Raw genomic sequence first — 19,913 nt, forward strand, 5'->3', positions numbered from 1 at the left:
TTTGTGAAGGAAATAGTTCTAAGCTTAATGACACTAGCAGATAGGACAACATTCTTTTTCTTTCATATTCAATTCACAATAGCATTTGAAAACAGGTTTGTTGCCTCATTGCAATGCCATGTATCATTAAGCCCAGTGCATTTGCTTGTTGGAGTGCTCCGTTTAAGACTTCACTATTGTATGGAAATATAAAAATCTAAAGAATGAGAACTGATAATGGAGGAACGGAGAGATACTCTCTTAGTTACACGCTTTGTACAGAACCAACATTCTTTCAAGAATATACTGGTTGGTCACTATACTGCTGTGAATGTCATTGAAGAAGAGACAGGAGATGGGTTTAAAAGTTTTCCTTCACAAAAGCATTTCAGAAGCCATGAACAAACTGCACTGAATAGAGTGCTTTCTATTCAACGATAAGTCTTGCTTGAAGGCTAAGAATCCTTGTTGTGTATTATTTTAATAATTTTACATAGATGTTTGCATGCATTTTGTTATTACCACAACAATAAAGTAGTGCACATCATTTTTTTTTATGTGTTAAATAGACCACCACCCTACACCCCCATACCTGAAAAGCGAAAGCATGAGTAATGCATAAGCAGAATAGGTTTCATTAATTTGTAAGATGCAAGACATTTACTTAGCCTTAGTGGTCTTCTGCATTCAATTACAATATACAAAACCAAACTGATCAATATACAGTGACAGAAAATACATTAGCCCAGAACATAAAATAATACCCACAATACATTATTAAGCTTGACCATCAGGAATAGTTTGAATTAAACAGTTCAGTAGTATTAGTATAGCAGCACTTATTGCATAAAGGCATTTCTACTAATTTTTAATAAAAGTGCATTTAAAACAAAAAAAAACAAAACAAAACAACAAAAAAAAAAACTTGGCAAACAAAGCTTAAGGAATGAATATCAATGAAAAGGATTGTATAACTTTACAAGTGGGTTCAGCTCCAGCAAGTACCATGGAACAGTGCAACTCACAGTCCCATTCATCTCATTCAGTTTCACTGAACATACATTTGTAGCCAGTTAGAGAATGCAAAAATTGGAGTGTAGGAAGAACAACATAGAAATAATTGTTAAATGAAACACATCATTTACTGTATGCACATGCTGCTTTCAGTGTAATACATGAACATTTAATACAGTGCAAACACATTATCTTGCTAGGTCTCCTCCAGGGGTATTTTACATTTTTAGTCATGTTCAAAGTTAGCTTATTACAATAAACTTCAAATCAAAATAAAAGCTTTTGTCTTTTTTCTTAATCAACTCTTTCAGCACTAAATGACTGCATAATAGCTATGTTAATAGTTTTTGGTGTTTCCTTCTGGGAATATAGGAGTTTACTTTCTTATACTATAGCGGTTCATAGTTTTGAGCTGGCTTTCCTAGTCTTCATCTATATATATATATATATATATATATATATATATATATATATATATATATATATATATATATATATAGTTATGCAGTGTTGAAAGAGTTAAAACAACAATTCTTTCTTTAATCAAGATAATATTTTTGGCACTAAAGATAAACAGAAAATGTGTTAGAAGCTGATCTTTCAGCCACATACAGTGCAGCTCTTTACTCTTGTAATAATTAATGGATGTACACTCAATCCTAACCCATTTTCTTTTGATTGTGAAGTAAACATAATACTGAAAGCAGCTGTTCAGCGGTCTCAAATCATCTTAATAAATAGCAAAACATTCTTTACAATTACACAGTTCCTAACCATCCATTCCACTGCCATATGTGACAGAAGGCCCTTGTTCCAATAGCGGGTAAACAACCGTTACAGGACTCTGGGTTTTCACATGGCATCGAAATGGAATCTGTGAGCTTCCTGGCGTTTCTCCCTGTCATCCGCTTTCTACAGAAAAAAAAAACAAAAAACAGGAAGCAGTGGAACGTCAATATCAAACACATTCACTTGGGTCTTAATGTATAACCACATTGACATCTTAAATAATCATCATTACATTCTGAAAAATATTAATATGCAAGTGAGGCCTATTCGCTTGTCTTATGAATCCAAGTTTTGTAGACAAAATGATACCTGCCTGTTGCATGACCCTCTAGTTAGTGAGAGGGTTGACATCATTGACTCACTCATGGGTTCCATAGCAAACAGTGCCCCCATACACTGTAATGACAGGTATTTGCATACTACCATCTCCAGATACTGTTTTGCATTAAAATTACTCATAACTGTGTTAAGGATTATTTCAATATATGGTTTGTGATGCTTACTATACACATCCCTAAATATAACCTTCATTGTTTGGAGAAATGTTAGCGATCACCAATTTAATCAAATATTCCTTCATGAATTTTCATCAGTGAGGAAAAATACTAATCAGTTTTTGTGATCACAAGAATGTCAATGTGTACACTGTGTTCTATTTTACATAATTAAGAATGTTCGGTGTAAGGTAAGCTCCACTGACTGGCATTTCACAAACAAAGGCTTTATTTCCATGAGAAACACAACATGAATTCAAACTGATGATCAAAGACAGCAGCCTTAAGTGCAACAAATTCCCTGCTGCCAAGCCTGAATCATTTTATTCAGTGATAGAGCTGAATCTGTAAGGTTTCTCATAACTAGAATTATTTACTTGGAACAGTTCAGAATGGTTTTCCACTTGGATCAGGCTACCATTCAATCTATGTTCATTCAAATGTTTTAACTGATTTTTTTTAAATTTTATTTTGTTACACTAAGGTTCCATATTGACTTATCATTTTGACGTATTGCTTTGATATTTGTAAATGGCAAGTGTGCAAATGTCTTTTTATTTGAAAGATCAGGCAAACGCAGTTTAATGTCAATAGCAAGGAGCTGATCTATAACCGAAACTTCATTACTTTGGTCTTATGCGAACCACAATGCCAAACTGTCTTCTAAAGCAGATATAATAACACTTTTTTCAGCCAGAAAGAATGAATTGCTTGAATAAGAGCTAATAAAACTGGTTCTGCGCTGAATATATTGACTTTAATCAATCTTTTCAGTTTTGAATTACTGTACTGTTTCTCCAACTGAGTGGTATGCCTAACAATGAATCACATCAAACAGCAGCCTTTGATATAAAAAAAGCAGATCCTTGCTAATGAACCAACTACATGCATCTGCAGTGGCCTTTAGTTTTAATTTTTGTGTCATTTCACTATTAAAGATTTGGCAGTTAGGATACCCTCTATTTCCACTGCACAGCTATGGCCAATGGTTTTGCATCACCCTACAGAATGAACTAATGAATGACATTTTCATAGAGCTTTTAATGTCACACAATGTTAAATTGTCAACAACTGCCATTAACTACTGTATATTATTCATTTAAAAGAAAAACAATGGCAGGTTTTATTAATGCCAACCTAGTGAACAAGACTACAGAGATATCAGCCAGTATCTGATAAAGCAGAAATGGCAGGCACAGATATTAGAAAGCCTTCAGCAATTGATGTGTCATGGTTACAAATATCATATGAAAGCAGTACAGTAGCTGTATCATTTAATAGAAGTATTGCTTTAGCAGACACTAGTCAGTGCTGTGCCAAGAGCTACTCATCCCAGCTGTAATAGATGGAGATTTAGCTGTATTTTAGGACTGAGGATGGCAAATCTAATGGCACTTAATTTAACTTGGCAGCTTTAGTCTCTTATCCACAACAATACAAAGATAAGGACAGTAAGGTAATTATCATTATTTATTATTAGCATCATCCTACAACAATGGAATTAAAAAACTGCTGGCAAAACACTAGCTATATTCTTCTTTTTAAATGGCAGTAATTCAGCTGAAAGGGTTCCATTTCTTTTCTGACCACATAACAAGGAACCTTATCAAGATTTCTAGGTCAAGTGACATCTGTCTCAGTTTTAAAGACACACACACACATATGCATATACACACACACCAAACATATTGTACAGAATCGCAGAATAAAAAAAAAAAAAAAAACCCTGCTTTCTTTGGTAATGTTAACGTGACTCTATAACATTTGAGCTCTGACCGGTTGACTTAATTAATTTACAACAAGGGTGCCCACAGGTCAATATGTTTCTATTTAAAATAATATTTAGATTTCTGAAGCCCCCTTCTGTGACTTTTGGGCAGCTACCTATATGAAGCTGAATACAGGCGAATCATCCTTTTATCAGCGCACCACTGTTTCAGGGGAGGTGCCATTAAAAAAAAATTACTACAAAAAGCAGACTCACCATGGCTTGCAATATCATAAGAAAAGTATCATCGCAAGACATTTATTTTTCTTCCAATTTTCTTAACGGAAAGGGTTACTAAAATAACTTTTTTCTAGTGTAAAAGAAACCAAAAAATTAAGATTAAAATTGGTATGATTTCTGGGTAAAGTTTTATTTTACAATCCTATATGATTCTGGGGTTACCCAACAACTGCAGGATTTAGAAAAAAAAGAGCATTTCCAGACAGTGGCAGCAGCATGACCTTGAACACTCTAAATCCGCCTCTTCTCCCTCTCTCATTCTCACTCTGCCATGAGTGTGGGATGCACTCTATAGCTTGGAGATCGGCAGTTGGAATCCAGGCTATGCCACTGCTGACCGTGTCCAGGAATTCCCAGGGGGTGGCGCACAATTGGCCAAGCGCTGCCTGGGCGGAGAGGGTTTACTTCTGTAATGGCTTCATAGCATGTGCAAAAAAAAGCGGATGGCTGACGGCACGCATTTCGGAGGATGCGAGTCTTCGTCTCTCCCGAGTTGCAGTGTGGGTTGCAGCGCTAAGCCGGGTTGAATAATTGCGCATTCCAAATTGGGAAAAAATCGGGGGTAAAATAATTGGCGATTCCCAAAAAAAACAAACAATTAAATAAAATAATGCCGTATATCCATACCAAAAAAAAAAAAAAAAAAACTTAGTGTCACACTTATATTTGTAGGTCAAAGTGGAGTAGAGGATTATGTAAATACAATATAGGGTATTGCCATGGCACTTCAATGTTATTTTTCTTACGGTGTCGCTAGTGCCTTAATGGCTTGCTTTGTAATGTTTTAAACCAGACTGTTTCATAGTCAGGCTTGGAGAAACCAAGGCCAAAGGGTGACTGGGTAACAGTGAGGCAAATAAGGTCAGCATGATTATAGAAAGTGTAAAAGTTGGACTGGGGGCATAACATTGTCTTGTGGTGCATGTGAATAAGCTTTTCCACTGTGTCTGTTTTCTTGTAATTGGAACAAAACTGTATCAGCAGTTTCAAAAGAATAAAATAGACGTTACAGTGAAAGCACCATTAATACTTCAGCACTTACCTTCTCCTGCCAGTGCAATATGCCAATTATTGCCAGGATGAAAACACACACGGCAATTAGTGCAATGGCTGTTAGTAGCACTATGTTACTTGGGGTCAGGTAAAGTTTGGCGCTCCAGCTGAAAAAAAAGAAAGAGAAAAATAATAAGCAACACATAGTCATGAACAGCTTGAAAGCCAATTATTGCTTTCATGATTTACTTTTTAGCCTTCCTTTAAAGTACATAAAAAACACAGCTTTAATAGCAAGTACTTAATTATTACCACACCTACACCATTATGTTTTTTGTTTTGTAATTTGAAACTCCATCCTCCAGGTTCCACAGACTACTGATTATATGGATATTAATTTTAACTGATCAATTGCCTTGAGGGGTTATGTGTGAATTATTTATTCCTTAGAAAAGGGGTAGAAATGTTTATACCCCTGAGATGGTAAGATGGTGTGATCTACTGCTGTTTGGATGTGGCTGCTCTTTTTGTAAGCTCAAAAAATAGTCCAAGCTTTCAGAATTAAATAAGTAAATCACTTAGACGGTTGATAAAACCTACTTCTAATAGCTTAACCTTTCCCTGAATTGTTCAGCCGATATGTGTAAATATTTCTACAGCAGCCTTCAAGAAGAAGAAAAAAAAGGATATAATATATATATATAAGTATATATAATATATATATATATATATATATATATATATATATATATATATATATATATAAACTTTGTTGAAACAAGTCACACTTTTTTTACTAAAATTGTGAAAGTAATACCAAATATAAGTAAAATCCAATTTAACTATCATCATGAAAAAAAAATATAAACTTTTTTTACAAGGTTTATAAAAGTATTTTATGTTCCCAAATTTTATAAGAAACTTTTTAATATATGTCTCAAATTGGCTTTCAAGAGGTAACCTTGACCAAAGATGATGGTCATGCCGTCAGGCCAAGGTGACCCTTCTGGTCAAGGGATACAGATATTATCATCTTTGTAGTAATTCATAAAGAACGGCAGTGGCTTCCACAGTATTCAGACACGACTTGGGCATTCCAAAATGTATTTTGGATGACATCCCAAACACAGCACTATCTTAGATTTTCACAAAACTTGTTACCTGGGCTGCTTTTTATTAGAAAAACTTGCTGCTGTTCAATAGCTGGGCAAGAATAGATCTCGGGGATCCTGTTTTACTGAAAACAAAATTGACTGACCATTGACCCTGAAAATCTTTAAACAAATACTCAATAGGTACAAATTACAGAACTGTATATTTTCAAAATAATCTTCTTAAAAGGTCATTCAATTAAGGATTTTAATTTAAAATGTGGATTCAACGAGCTAGTTTCTGTCCTGATTTTTCATTGAATGACCTGACTGTCAAGAGTTTTTATAAATTATTACACATCAGTTATCAGAGGCTTGAAGAGGAAATCCACATGGTCTACTGTAGCTGCCACTTACTTGATTATTATTTTTTTTTGCCTGTCAGGAATACTATAAATAAAACACAGCTATACTGAGAAGCCACTGCTTTTCTGCTCATAGTACAAGCAGTTCAACCATAGCTTTTTGAGGATGAAAGCTGTTCATATTAGACAAAATTTTACAATGTTTACTTTCCACAGCAAACTTCACTAAACATCCATCAGCATGACATGATTTATGGTTCTGTAACTTGGGGGTGAAAGCAAACACAGGTCCCAGAGGTGACTAACCTCTATAACAAGGAAAACCATAAATCCATTTGAGCTGTTAGCAGCATTATGCCATCTTATTCATTAAAAGCATAGTCGCTGAGTATAAATAGGTATGGGTTTAATTGCAGTGACTTACCTGCGTGGGTTGTTGTGGGGATAGGGAATGACGATCAGCTGAGAATTAGGGATGATTGCAGTCCACTCCTGTTTTCGGATAGCCTGGAAAACAAAGCACTGTGTTAAGGTGCTTTCATGAGAGTAGATGCTCTTTATTTCTAGTTACCTACATTACAGAGGTCTACAGCAGGCTAGAACTGAGCTTCTCCTAAACTCCTAAATAGTCAAAAGCACATTATTAGGGACTCCTTTAAAAAAGAAAAGAAAAACACAGTAGTTTAGTATATGCAATAAGAATTATTGCTAAATATAAGTTAGGGGCAGTATAAGAAAAATATATTTATTATATATTTAAATAAATATATATATATATATATATATATATATATATAATTATCATATATATATATTTTGGTAAATAGTTTTAAAACCAAATTACTGATCTAATTTTGGTAAATAGTTTAAACAGTTGTATATGTCAACTGTCCAGAAAAGAAAAAGAGGTGGAATTACAATGAACGACACTTAGGACTTGTAAAAGCCTGTATGCACTTTCATCTGAGGTTATGGTAATGTAAATGTCTGAAGAAATAATGGTTGCAGCAAATGAAAGAGAAATCTGCACTTCTAATCTATTTGAATGAAGAAGCCTTTATTTTCAGAAAAGATACATTGCTTTAACTCAAAATCAGTCGTTTAGGGAGTATTCAAGGAATCACAATGGTATTTCAAAGCCATGATTACCAAGGTTTAAAAGGTTAACTGAAAGAGGCCACATGGGGAATATTATAAACTGTCAGGGAGCTTTCTGATTTACCTTAGGGCAGTAACAAACACTTCTATCAGCAATCCATTTCCTAATTGATTATAATCATTTCAGAGTAATATGAAATATTATTGAGAACACTTTATTATTATAAAGCAAGAATACGTACAATCTATTAGAGATCTCATCAGAAAAGAAATACAAAAATGTGAAATTAGGTTTTAATGGTAATGAGATGCAATATTCTGTGGACAAGCTGCTATTACCTTCTCTCCCGGGGGACGTGGGATCCCAACATACAGATGATCCAAGAAGTTAGCGCTGCGACCCAAACCAAGCACAGTATAGGGCAGCTGTAGGGCAAAATGTGCTGACTGGCTTAGCTGTCCAGCTATAATGCAAATAAAATCACTGTGTAAAACTCAACACATCACAAACACTGTCACAATAGATTAAAGATTATGACATCCACTTTTGAGAATCAGGTTAAAAAAAAGCAAAGCAGGTTTCTGATTGGTACATATTCATTATCTGTAATCAGCTGCAACATAATGCTCACATTTAACAATATACTAATAAATTAATATATAGAAAATTTTCTGGAGCCTGATTACTTGGTAATTAGGCTGCAGTGAATGCCTGCATCTACTTACGTACTGGTATATGCCCGCATGTACTTCCTCTAAACCTGAAATGAAGCTAACTGAAGTGTGTCATAGGAACAACTATGTGTAAATAGTAATAGGGCAGAACAATTGGATCCTATATTTACTCCACAGTGTGTACTGCCTTCTGTAGTTAAGGGTTTGGCTGCTAATGTTGTGATGAAAATCAAGTGACCTCTGACTTATACTGTTATACCAAGCTACACAGGAGCAAAATTTAGTCCTGAAGGTGAGGTACAATGATGGGGATGTAAAGAAAGAAAAACACCAAGGAGACTTCTGCTGTAGAGAAGAACATGTTAGACCTCTGCATAGGAACTCTATATAGTCACTTTGCACAGGACTGCCCCGCAATATACCCAGTTGGCATGTCTTTTTTACAAGCCTAGATCTGCAATTCAGCAACTTCTGGATGTTTTCAAAAATGTATGATGCTGCACCAGATCTGAAGCATGCATACCAAGAACCAAAAGAAACGTATCACTATCACAACACATTTATTTTGGAAAAAAGATAAGGTATATAAATGATGGACATTGACGAAATGTTTCTGGTTTCTTTTTAATCACTTGATCGTTCACCCTTGGCCATGACACGCTTGAGTGACTATGACTGAAGCAAATACACTTAATCACCTAATTAGTGAGACAGTTGATTGGACATTGAATATTCAGCTGTTGAATTGCAACCTTGAATAAAAGAAATAAAGAAAATCACAGAAAAAAAACAAAAAAAAAACAATATGCCACATCTGTCAAGGGAACAGTGCCTTTGTGCAATCGGCATGTTGGAGGCTGGACTAGGGCAGCGTACTGTGGTTGCAGCATCCTCGTGATGTCAATTGTTAATCAGCACAATAAAAAGTCACTGCAGCTGCTCTAAAACAGTGTTATTTTTCGATCACATCTAGTGAATTTTATCCAAATATAAGTGATACGTTTATTTTGATGATTAAATATTAGTGTTTAGTTTCTTTCGGTGAGCAGCATATATTAAAAAAATAAAGAAAATAACAAATACTTCAAAATTGCCATGTTCAATCAAGCAAGGTGATAGAAGACAATACCAATAATGATCCTTCTCTCATGCCGCTTCTGTGACGAATAGTTAGAGAATTGAAACTTCCCAGTAATAATGATAGCTCAACTCTAACACAGCTTGTTAATGTACTCTGTGTAAAAACCACTGTAATCAGATCAATCACAGAAATGGTTATTTTTGCTATGGAGGCTTAAGTTTAATTTAGTTTCTTCCTATTGAGGACCACATCAATGAAGCACTAGTACATCACTTAAAAAGAAGTGCCCCCCCATACTGTACTTAGAGAAAAAGGAGATAAAATTGAAATGCTTTTTTAGGCTATTGACTTTGATTGTTAATCCAGTCTCCTTTCAAGTAAAAACATTAGACACATCTTTTTCATTGACTTATTTTCATTACAAAGCACTCTAAACGCTGTCCAGGCTAAACCCAGTCATTCAGTTCCATCTTGTTCAAGGCATTTACGAGCACAACAGATCCCATCCACTTAAAGTTATCAGATCAGCCACTGACCACGAACAGTGATTTTTTTCACAATGTAAAGAACATAAAGCAAGATGAAAGATACAAACGATTTATATTTTGGGTCTCAAATCAGTCATTTTAAAGAGTCTGGTTTTACAGATACCAACTGGCACTCATTTTTGACAAATCTAATGTTACCTTATACAAGGTACTGTAGCCCAAAGTGCCTGTGCATTTAGGTTCCCATCTCAAAGTTAGATAATTCACCCAGCAGTTTTATTGGTCCTGGGACCAATATAATTTCCATAATGTACTCCCGTCTGTTAGCAACCTTCACGAATGTTTTGAATGAGGGGTCACCTGTCTAAACGGTCTCTAAATCCCACTCCCCTGGCTGGAGGCGGTTGCTGTAGTCTCCATTAATCTAAAATGACAGATTGTAAAGAAACAGCTTGCCAGTGTACGGAACAATTTCCATAAAAATGTTTACGATAGCGGAAGCAGCATGTTCCCGTCAGTGTTTCTCCCAAACAAATATCATCCGCCCCCATTACAAGGCTCACTTTTCAAAAATGATTTCTAATTACATAGCCGCTATGCATTTCCTCTCTGCTATAGAATTAATTATATTGTGCACCTCATTACCACTCTTTGACAGGATGTTTCCAAGGATGTTTGGAGCAGTTTCCAACACAACTGCTCCAAACCAGCTGCACTCGGGCTTGATTCTGGCTTGACAGAGCAGCTTGCGGTCTACTCTGTGCATCTGCTGGTATCCCAGCCATAGGGATTTATTTCCAGCATGTCTTTTAGCAGGCAATAAAAAGCCACAGGGCTCAGAGATAAATGATGACTTCAAAATATCCTCTAAACAACAAAGAGATTACGCACAGCCACTAATGTTCCAAATACAAAAACAATCTCTCTATGCTAATAACATTTCTGAAAACATCGACTTCGAAATACGAGGAGTACGATACCAACTTATTTTAGGGACAGATATAAGTGCCAGCAGAATGACTTATAGGGTTTGTACCAAGGGCAACGTGATTATCACATTATTTATTTCACTTACAAAACAATGGCACAAACAACAAGCCCCTGAATAATCTACAACTGTCTTATAAAGTATTCCCTTCTAAATTAATTTACTAGACTCACAAGCTGTTTACAAAATATTGCCAAGCTTTTAGTACTCTTGCTGAGGCAAGCCAAAGGCCTGGAGAGGAGTGCAGCTGAATCAGATTTTCACAGAAGGATGCATAGCGCCTGCTATGTAGTTTAGAAAGTAAACTTGCGGCTGCATTCCTGTGATGCATATTTAGATCTCAATGAAAGGAACCAGATCCTTAGCATTCACTGTTGCTGAAACAGTGAGTTCCTTAATCATTAACATGCATGATGACAGCAGCTGGCAACATGACTTTTGGTCTAAGGATGAGATAAAGTGGCACTGTGATGAAGGTGTATAATACAAGGGCTTTGAAGCTTGTTCACAGCTTATACAATGGGAGAAAATTTAGACATTGATTTGCCACAAAATATGGCGGTGTGGTTTGTAGAGATAAGGCGCTCTGTCCATAGAGCGCTATCTAGTCCATCTTACTGTGGTATACTTAAGAGAACAGAGAAATATAGGCACTTAGGCTACATACACACACAGACTAAATGCGGTTGTGAGTTCAACTTTTGTACACAAACACAGTTCCGTTAAAAAGGTCAGCGACAACCGCACTAGTTAATCATTTTCAGAACAAGTATAGAGTGCAGTTATTAATTCAGTTTGGTTAGTTAATGCCCAGTGTGTGTGTGTGTATTACAACCGCACTAACACAACCACAGTTGGTGCTGAGTGGATTTCTTGCTAATGATGTCATTGTTTACCAGACATTTCCATGTGATAAAACATGGCTAAATAAATAAATATATATGAGCCAAGTTGATTTTGAAATATTGATGAATAGTAAATTCATAACAATGGTAAATAGTGCATACATATAATATCCTTTTTTTTTTTTTTTAAGTACAGTTCTTTACAGACGTTTCCATATGCCAACTTTATTTAAAATATGCAGTTTTTTTTAAAGCACACTTGCACATTAATTAGTAGTAGTATGGCGGTCAACATGCCAAAAGAAATTAGTATTTTATTATTATTTTTTAAACACAACAGACAGATATCGAATCCACCAAAGCAACTCACATATCATCTGCAAATTAGTCATTTGCATCTACTTCAGCAGTGGACATGGCAGCTTGTGAAAATAAATGTCAGAAGAGAAAATGACCAAATTGACTGGATGATTCGTTCATTACTTCACCTTGAAGACTGTCAACTTTGCAAATTGGACAGCTGCTTTCAAAATGACACATACGATCTGGTCTCACGAAAGCCTCGTCTGCATGCTTGCCAACATCGGACACATTCCGCAATGGAGAAAGAATACTAATGGCATGTACTTTGTGGTACAACGTTAATATGGATGAAGCTAAAGTTTTTAGTCTTCGTTAGACAAATAAAGCACAAATCGACTTTTGGGGAAAATGATCCAACACTAAGATTGCCACTTGATTATCTTTCTAAATATGCGTGCACTTTTAAGGCTCTTCTCCACTATGAACAAGATTAAGACAGCTGTGCGAGCCTCAATGTTGACGAGTTGCTTGAACTTGCTGTCTCTCCTGTTGTTTGAAACAGATAAATGTGCAATTCTCTGGACTATGACTATAATTGCAATATTCACTAGCAAGCCTTGAAGCTTTACCCTGTTACTAACTAGGCAATGGTAAGTCATTTATTAGCTTTTTATTTAATAATTGCTTGATGTAATATGACTGTTTTCTCGCTGGTTTGGTGACTTTGTCCATTTGGCTTTTTAAAGCACATTCACTGTGGATATATGTGAACGTATTTTTGTGGCTACTTCAAATATTTAAAAAGGATTTACAGGGGAAATATTTGAAGTATTCAGGGTTTTAATGGATTTAAATCATTTTTGCAAACCATTTCCTGTGACATCAGACCTTCAGTCCTTGCCCTTTCATCCTAAGTTGGGGCCACCCCCATTTCCAAACCTAGCTACGCCACTAGTGTGTGTTCTCATGGAGTTCACTAATCCTAAACAATCTGCCAGCTTCCCTGTAGCCATGCTTACCTTGTTTCCATGCTTTTCTTATAAGACAAGCAGAATGTAATTGGTCTGACTGCTGAAAGCACAAAATCACTTGGCATACAAAGCCCTGATCAATAATAATCCTTCTCCTTGCTACGGCTGGTTAGCTTGGCTGAATCTTGCAGATTTGAACAGTTTCAATTTACTTCATTCTGGCTGCTGCAAACCTGGGGGAACAGGGGCTGAGCACGGGGGAGGGAGGGGGTTCTCCTTAGTACTTCACTTATTAACATCGTACTAACTCCTCCATTAAAGAAAATTAGTTGGTGGAAAATTGGTTACTGATTGGACTCCCCAGCTTTCCTTTGTCCTTCAGAGCGTCATGCTTTTAGAAAGACAGGCCGGGGGTGCACGTAACGTGGGACTTCTTCTAGACCTGCATCAGAGATGCTCCATTCATCAACCTGCCAGCCATGGTTTCAGAGGGACAATGTTTTTATGCAGTTTTGGCCAGAGAGTTTTCTTTCCATTAAGTAAGGTAAGCCATGTAGACTGTAAACAAGCAGCCAATTCAACCTATTAGCAAATTGCCTAACACAGCACTAATTACTAGGAATCCTGTCTGGATCAGTTTCTGATGTGGCTGGTAAATTGGTTATACAGTATATCATCTCAAAAATACACAAGATAGCCAGAACTTGTTTCAGAGCTGGTTTCGCACAAAATATTGTTTTTGAATAGTGCTTTTTTATAGAACAGAGTACCGTGAACTAGATGGCCTGACAGTTCATTCCCAGGATTAGGTGGAAGGTGGCCATCTAGAAAGTGGACTGAGTTAGGTACACTAAATCATTGTCCAGAAGGTTAACGGTGTGGCATCGGATTGGACAACGGGCGCCCTCATTAAAGAAGGGGTCATGGTTGATGGTATACAAAGGCGTTAAAGAAGCTTGAACATTGAGAGACAGGAAGTAAGATTGGATTCAGGTATAGTGACCCAGACAGCAATGTATTTCACAGTACAATAACAGAGATAGAACAAATTGAAACGTAGAATAAAATCAGATACACTTTTGTCAATGTATTTTGCATTAAACTTTACTAAATTCTAAAACTTTACTGTAATGGTAGCAGAGGCTCCAGTTTGGTCAAGAAGGAAGCATGGACAAAAACTCTATAAAAGATCTTTCCTTGTATTCATAAACAAGTTTGCTTTGCATCCTTCACAACTAAATTTTAAGACAGGCTTCATTTGGATGCAGAAAAGAATCACATGGAGTATAGTTGGGCCTCAAGTTTCTATGTCAATAAATAAAACATCAACTGGTTTAAGCTTTGTAGCAGCATTGAAACATCCTAATTTATACAAAACTATGTTAGAGATCCCTGTCAATTTCTCAAGACAATTTGTAGTGCTACACATAGTTTATTTTCCAGCCAAACAGCTCAGTGTGGTGACAGCTACACAGTAACATTTCTTCAGGTTTCTAGAGATGTTTAACCCCTCATCTGAACCACAGATTATTAAGAAATGGCTGTGGTTCCAAGGTCATAGATTACTTGTTGATCTCATTTCCCCAGATGTTTTTCAAAAGCTGTGAATTGAACTGGAGCAAATAAACCCAAGCACAATCCAAATAGGTTCTGTCATACCCAGGAAATCAACTCCCCAGTAATGTTGTTGAAGCTGACACCCTGGGATCCTTCAAGAAGCTGCTTGATGAGATTCTGGGATCAATAAGCTACTAACAACCAAACGAGCAAGATGGGCCGAATGGCCTCCTCTCGTTTGTAAACTTTCTTAAGTTGTTATGTTCTCATGAAAGATGAGAGAGTACTAGTGAATGTTGTGGCAATGTTGACGTGTACTCAGAATACCTTACCACAAATTAATAAATAAATATGGTAAAGTCTAAATAGCAAAATATGTTGAAAATATTTAACATATCATATAAATTTATTCAAAATGCAAAGTGTAGATATTTTTTGGTAATATGTTGTTGCTAATTTTATAATAGAAATTAGTGTTGCATAGATTTTAATTACAAAGTGTCCTTTTGTTGGGCTGTAATGATTAATACACAGCAAAACTCTCACCCAGGAATATTAGCCAACAAACTTCACTCCTGTATTAAATGTCACTATAACCAAAAGAATGACTGGTTTGTCAACACAAAGGCCAGTTAGAGCTGTAGGTCAATTAGATACATTGCATTTTTGGCTCACACTCAGAGCATGAAGTCTTCCAGTGTGCCTTCTGGAGGCAGGCTTGACACTGAAAAAAAAAAAAAAAAAAAAAATCACTCTATCACAAACCCTGCCATTCCTGCTAGAGGGGTGTGTGTGTGTGTGTGTGTGTGTGTGTGTGTGTGTGTGTGAGAGTGTGTGTGTGTGTGTGTGTGTGTTGTGTGTGTGAGAGAGAGAGAGAATTGAAGTGTCAAATTATTTCTCGATGCATTGATTCACAGTTTTGGCACTGAACTTGGTGCACTTCAAGGGTGGGAGACGGACAGCTCAGAAAACTAAGGCCCCCCGTGGGATCATGAGGCCTGTGGCTACAAGAGGAAGGAACATGAGAGGACTTCCAACCGGATTTCACTGCAGCGCCACGGCCGTAAAATGGAAGAGACACGTATATCAATAAAGGTGTCATTTTACCCCAATTAATAGCAGTTATAACTTGACAAGCTTGACAATCACCTTTTCAGGATGCAAACAACATGTTTTTTTATGTCCAGACAGGTTTATTTATATATATATATAGGTATATATATATATATATATATATATATATATATAAAAGGAATACACAGTTGTCTATTAAGACAATGCTGAACCTGTTCAAAACCAACAACCCTATCAAAACTGCAGTTATATTTAAACAGAATACTGTTATGCATCTTTTTAGATAAAAGGATTGATTACTTTTTTTTTGTGACTGGCTTGATACTATATAGGATTTATATACAGATGTATAACAAACCTGCCAACAAACCACAGTCGAGATGTGTTGGAGGCCTTCAAGTACATCTTAACATAGTATAACTCCCACTAATGTAGTTTCTAATATTTGCACTATTTTACACTGAATGGATTTGCTGTAATGTTGATAATGCTCAAATGACAGCACTGTTTGTATAACATATACAACATGACTTTTTATTTTTAACACTTATCAAATCAACAAAAGGCAGGTCCAGAATGTGTGGTTCAGATTCACAGATTTTAGAAAGTCTTTATGCATAATTAGTAATTTTAGGGCAAAACAAGTCTGAGACCTTGTAAAGAAAAAGAGTGCCCTGCTTATAGATCAATACCCAGGGGGCAACAGCTGCAGTTTTGAATCCTATCACTGTTATACTGCCGTGCTGTAATTGGTACAGACTGTCAGCATACAGAGGTAAACTTCACATGAATATTAATGCTCTACAGAGATGTCAACTTAAACAACAAGTCAGGGGCTCACCTGAGCATAGAATTTCATTTTATGATTCCCCAGGGTCTTATCCATGTCAGAGCCATGGTGCCTAATGCGTGGCTCTGCCCAGTAATACTGCAGAGGAATCTCATCACATTTATAGTTTTAATAGTTAAGGCAAATTTCAACCCCAAAGTCCTAAGCTTGGATCCAGGTTAGGACTGGAATCTTTGTGACTTGGAAAAAAGAAAAAACTTTTCAGGTCACAAGTAGAATTTAACAGTCCATTTACCAAAACCACCAGACAATAGGGCTAAGGTGTGCTTGCAGAGTGGTTGGGAGGGGGGGGTTGTTGTCCCTCGGTTCTCAACAAAACTAAAACTTAAAAAGAAAACACTTTCCTCTTTCCAATTTCTATTCCCTTACCATGAAGGCCATCCCATTATCTCAGCCAGCCACAGCTGTCGATATATTTCAGTGACAATTTTAAAATGCCCCCAGTTTTAAAAAGGCTGATGCACTTAAAGGAAGGGAAATGGGCCTGCCCTAGGGAATGTGAGGGACTTGCAGAATAAGACTGCCTCTTACTTTAAAGCAAGAATGACTTCTAACAATGTTCACTGGAGTAAAACCTTTATATACAGTCTGTGTATGTGTATACAGTATATTTATAAAAAAGGGGGATTTTTTCTGGCTATTACTATTGTTATTTACATACAGATGGAAGTCCTCTGCTTTATTCTGGCTACGTTGATGTTTAGTTGTGGGTGCTGTTCCTGGCCTCACAAAATACTCCATCTCATATTGTGGGAACGACAGTAAATTGACAGCAACTTAGCAATGAGGAGAGCCCTTCATTGCATTCCAAACTGCAGTGTCCATCAGAGGGAAAATGAAATAAAGTACTGACAATCGTGGTCGCCAGCAAGGCAGATGCATCTTTACTTTCAGGCAGTTATTTTCCTCATGCTGTGTTTCCCAAGACCTCATATGGGTCCAGGATCAACAGCATTGAATCAGTTTAATCATTCTGAAATATTTATCAACAGTAAAAATGGAGAAACACAATCTTACTTAAAAAGAAATAGCAGCATAACATTGCATTTTTTATTCAATTGTATTAAAGGCACTTGCTGTATTGTTGGCTTGAGATGGTAACCTCGGCCAAGTGGATGACTATCAATTATATTATATAGAAAGAAAATAGGATTTATGAAGGCATTAATTAACCCCTGCAAATTGTGGGTTTTCACTTCTAAGCTGCCAAATGAATCATTGTCCTTTCTGCCAGCAGTCTTTGTTTTCTGTACTGCTATAATCAGGATGTTGCTCCTACTTCACTTTGTAAATGGCATGCAGATTATGCTAACAAAGGCTGTGGTGATCAGCACCAGAAAGCAACATGTTTCTCATTTGGCCTACCTGATGCGTTTTTGAGGTATCCGTTGGAGTCGACCGAAGTGTACATGACATAAGGTCCGGGTTGATTCACTCCAAAGGGCTGCAACGAAAACAAAGGCACACTCGGTCACAATTATACATGTGAAACAGGCATCTCTTTTTATTTTTGTACAGCACAATCACTTTATACAACAGTATTTGGAAATTGGTGTAAAAGTTATAGCCTACACTGCTTTCATTGAAATAGCCAACTAATATAGTATACTTCTTTTGTACTCTGGGGAAGCACTACCAGTGGCTTCCAAACAGTGTGGGCAGCCCTGGCAGCATGTTACCTTAGGGGAAAGTCTGAAGTTTTATGCCTTGTACATGCCTGACAATGAGAAACAAATGCAAGGTTTAGCAAGAACATTTAGTCTAGCAGCTATATTATCACCATCATGTCTACTATTAATTAGTACCATAATTGCTTGGAAATAGTTAATTTGATACAGCATAATTAGTCTAGCAGCTAGGACCAGACATTTTCAAATGTTTCACCCATAAAGCTAGAACATTTCTGATGGTGCAATGCTTTTCTATGACCCTTGTGGGCAACTCCTAGGGTGGATGTGGACTTCTGAAGTGGTGCAGTTTTTTTTTTTTTTCTACAGGGGGTTTGTTCAGGGACTTGGTATCCCAAAACGGTCAACTAAAAGAATGGTTGTTTCAATAGTGTGTGTAGCCTGGTGGGTTTCTGCATCTTTTCCCCAAAAGTGTATAGTGTTTAGCAGCCAGGGGGAGCTCTACAAATGGATGCTCCTCAAGATTGTGGGGAGACTTGACCCAGCACCCCATCACATGACTCAGGTCACTTGTTGTTTTCGTTGAAGGTAAGATGAAGTAAACGGTTTAGATCGGCGAGGATGTCCTCAGCTAACGGCGCACCAGCAACCCCTGTATTCTGGTCAGGGGCCTGCGGGTTTGCCTGCAAGCTGTAGCTCTGAGGTGGCTGCATGGTGTAAAACGTGTTGTGCTGTGGAGCACTTACTCAGATGTTGCTGCCATGTGCCCAAGAGATATCTTTTTGCTAGATATTCAAGAGCTCTTCTTCAGACTGGAGTTGCACAAAAGATGCGTTACATCCAAATGCACACTGTTGCTCAAGATCCTGGATGCGACATAGCCTTGTATTGCCCTTAAACAAGTGGCTGTGACTCCACAAGTGCATTCAGTGGGATAGGAAAATGAAAGTGGATGAAGAGCCTGACTGCAAATGGTGACCTACTGGATGGCCTCAAGCAACTTGGTCAGTATTCTACACCCATGACTGATGATGGCATGGCTACAACTCACATCAGTGGTACATGCCAACAGAAAATGCTCATCACTAGACATGCTGAGATACAAGCTTTTCTCATGCTACCAGTGAAAAGCTGCCAACTACAATAGATGCATTCTCAGAGCATGTAAAGAGAGTAAACTATCAAAGTTTCATACGGTTGCATGCTATAGAGCATTTTTTTTTTTTTTTTTTTTATTTAGTTGGCTCCAATTTTTTTTACCCCGGTTTTTCTCTCTAATTTGGTAGGCCTAATTATTATCTGTATCCTCGGCTCACCACTCGCAACCCCCCCGCCGACTCTGGGAACGGAAACTGGAGCACGCGTCCTCTGAAACTTGCTCCTGCCAATCTGTCATTTTTCGCACCGTGAATCCACAGTGAGGCCACCAGAGCGCCGGAGGACAACACAGATCTGGAGGTTCCACTGCAGAACCACAGGGGTCGCTGGTGTGCGGTGAGCCGTGGATTCCCCTGCCGACCTAATCCCTCCATACCCACACAGCCCTCGGACAATTTTGTGCTGCTCCCTGGGAACTCCCAGTCACGGTTGGCTGTGACATAGCCTGGACTTGAACCTGCAAT

The 19,913-nt window shown here is 37.2% G+C and overlaps 1 protein-coding gene across 3 annotated transcripts in view; it reads right to left on the reverse strand.

Annotated features, from left to right (window-relative positions):
- Window positions 1-738: 738 nt before the first annotated feature.
- itfg1 (integrin alpha FG-GAP repeat containing 1) overlaps window positions 739-19,913 on the reverse strand; it is an 84,688-nt gene continuing 65,513 nt past the window's right edge. For 2 of the 3 annotated variants that reach the window (XM_041222237.1, XM_041222236.1), the window contains exons 14-18: window positions 18,029-18,107; window positions 8,171-8,295; window positions 7,158-7,240; window positions 5,327-5,444; window positions 739-1,905 (exon numbers count right to left, since the gene is read on the reverse strand). In XM_041222237.1, coding sequence (XP_041078171.1) covers window positions 1,846-1,905; window positions 5,327-5,444; window positions 7,158-7,240; window positions 8,171-8,295; window positions 18,029-18,107 — 465 coding nt within the window. In that variant the 3' untranslated portion in view covers window positions 739-1,845. Of the gene's footprint in view, window positions 1,906-5,326; window positions 5,445-7,157; window positions 7,241-8,170; window positions 8,296-14,920; window positions 15,464-18,028; window positions 18,108-19,913 lie in introns of those variants that run through there. The other variant, XM_041222238.1, reaches the window with a different exon arrangement.

This window comes from Polyodon spathula, chromosome 21 (assembly GCF_017654505.1).
Source record: "Polyodon spathula isolate WHYD16114869_AA chromosome 21, ASM1765450v1, whole genome shotgun sequence".
NCBI classification, from domain to species: domain Eukaryota; kingdom Metazoa; phylum Chordata; class Actinopteri; order Acipenseriformes; family Polyodontidae; genus Polyodon; species Polyodon spathula.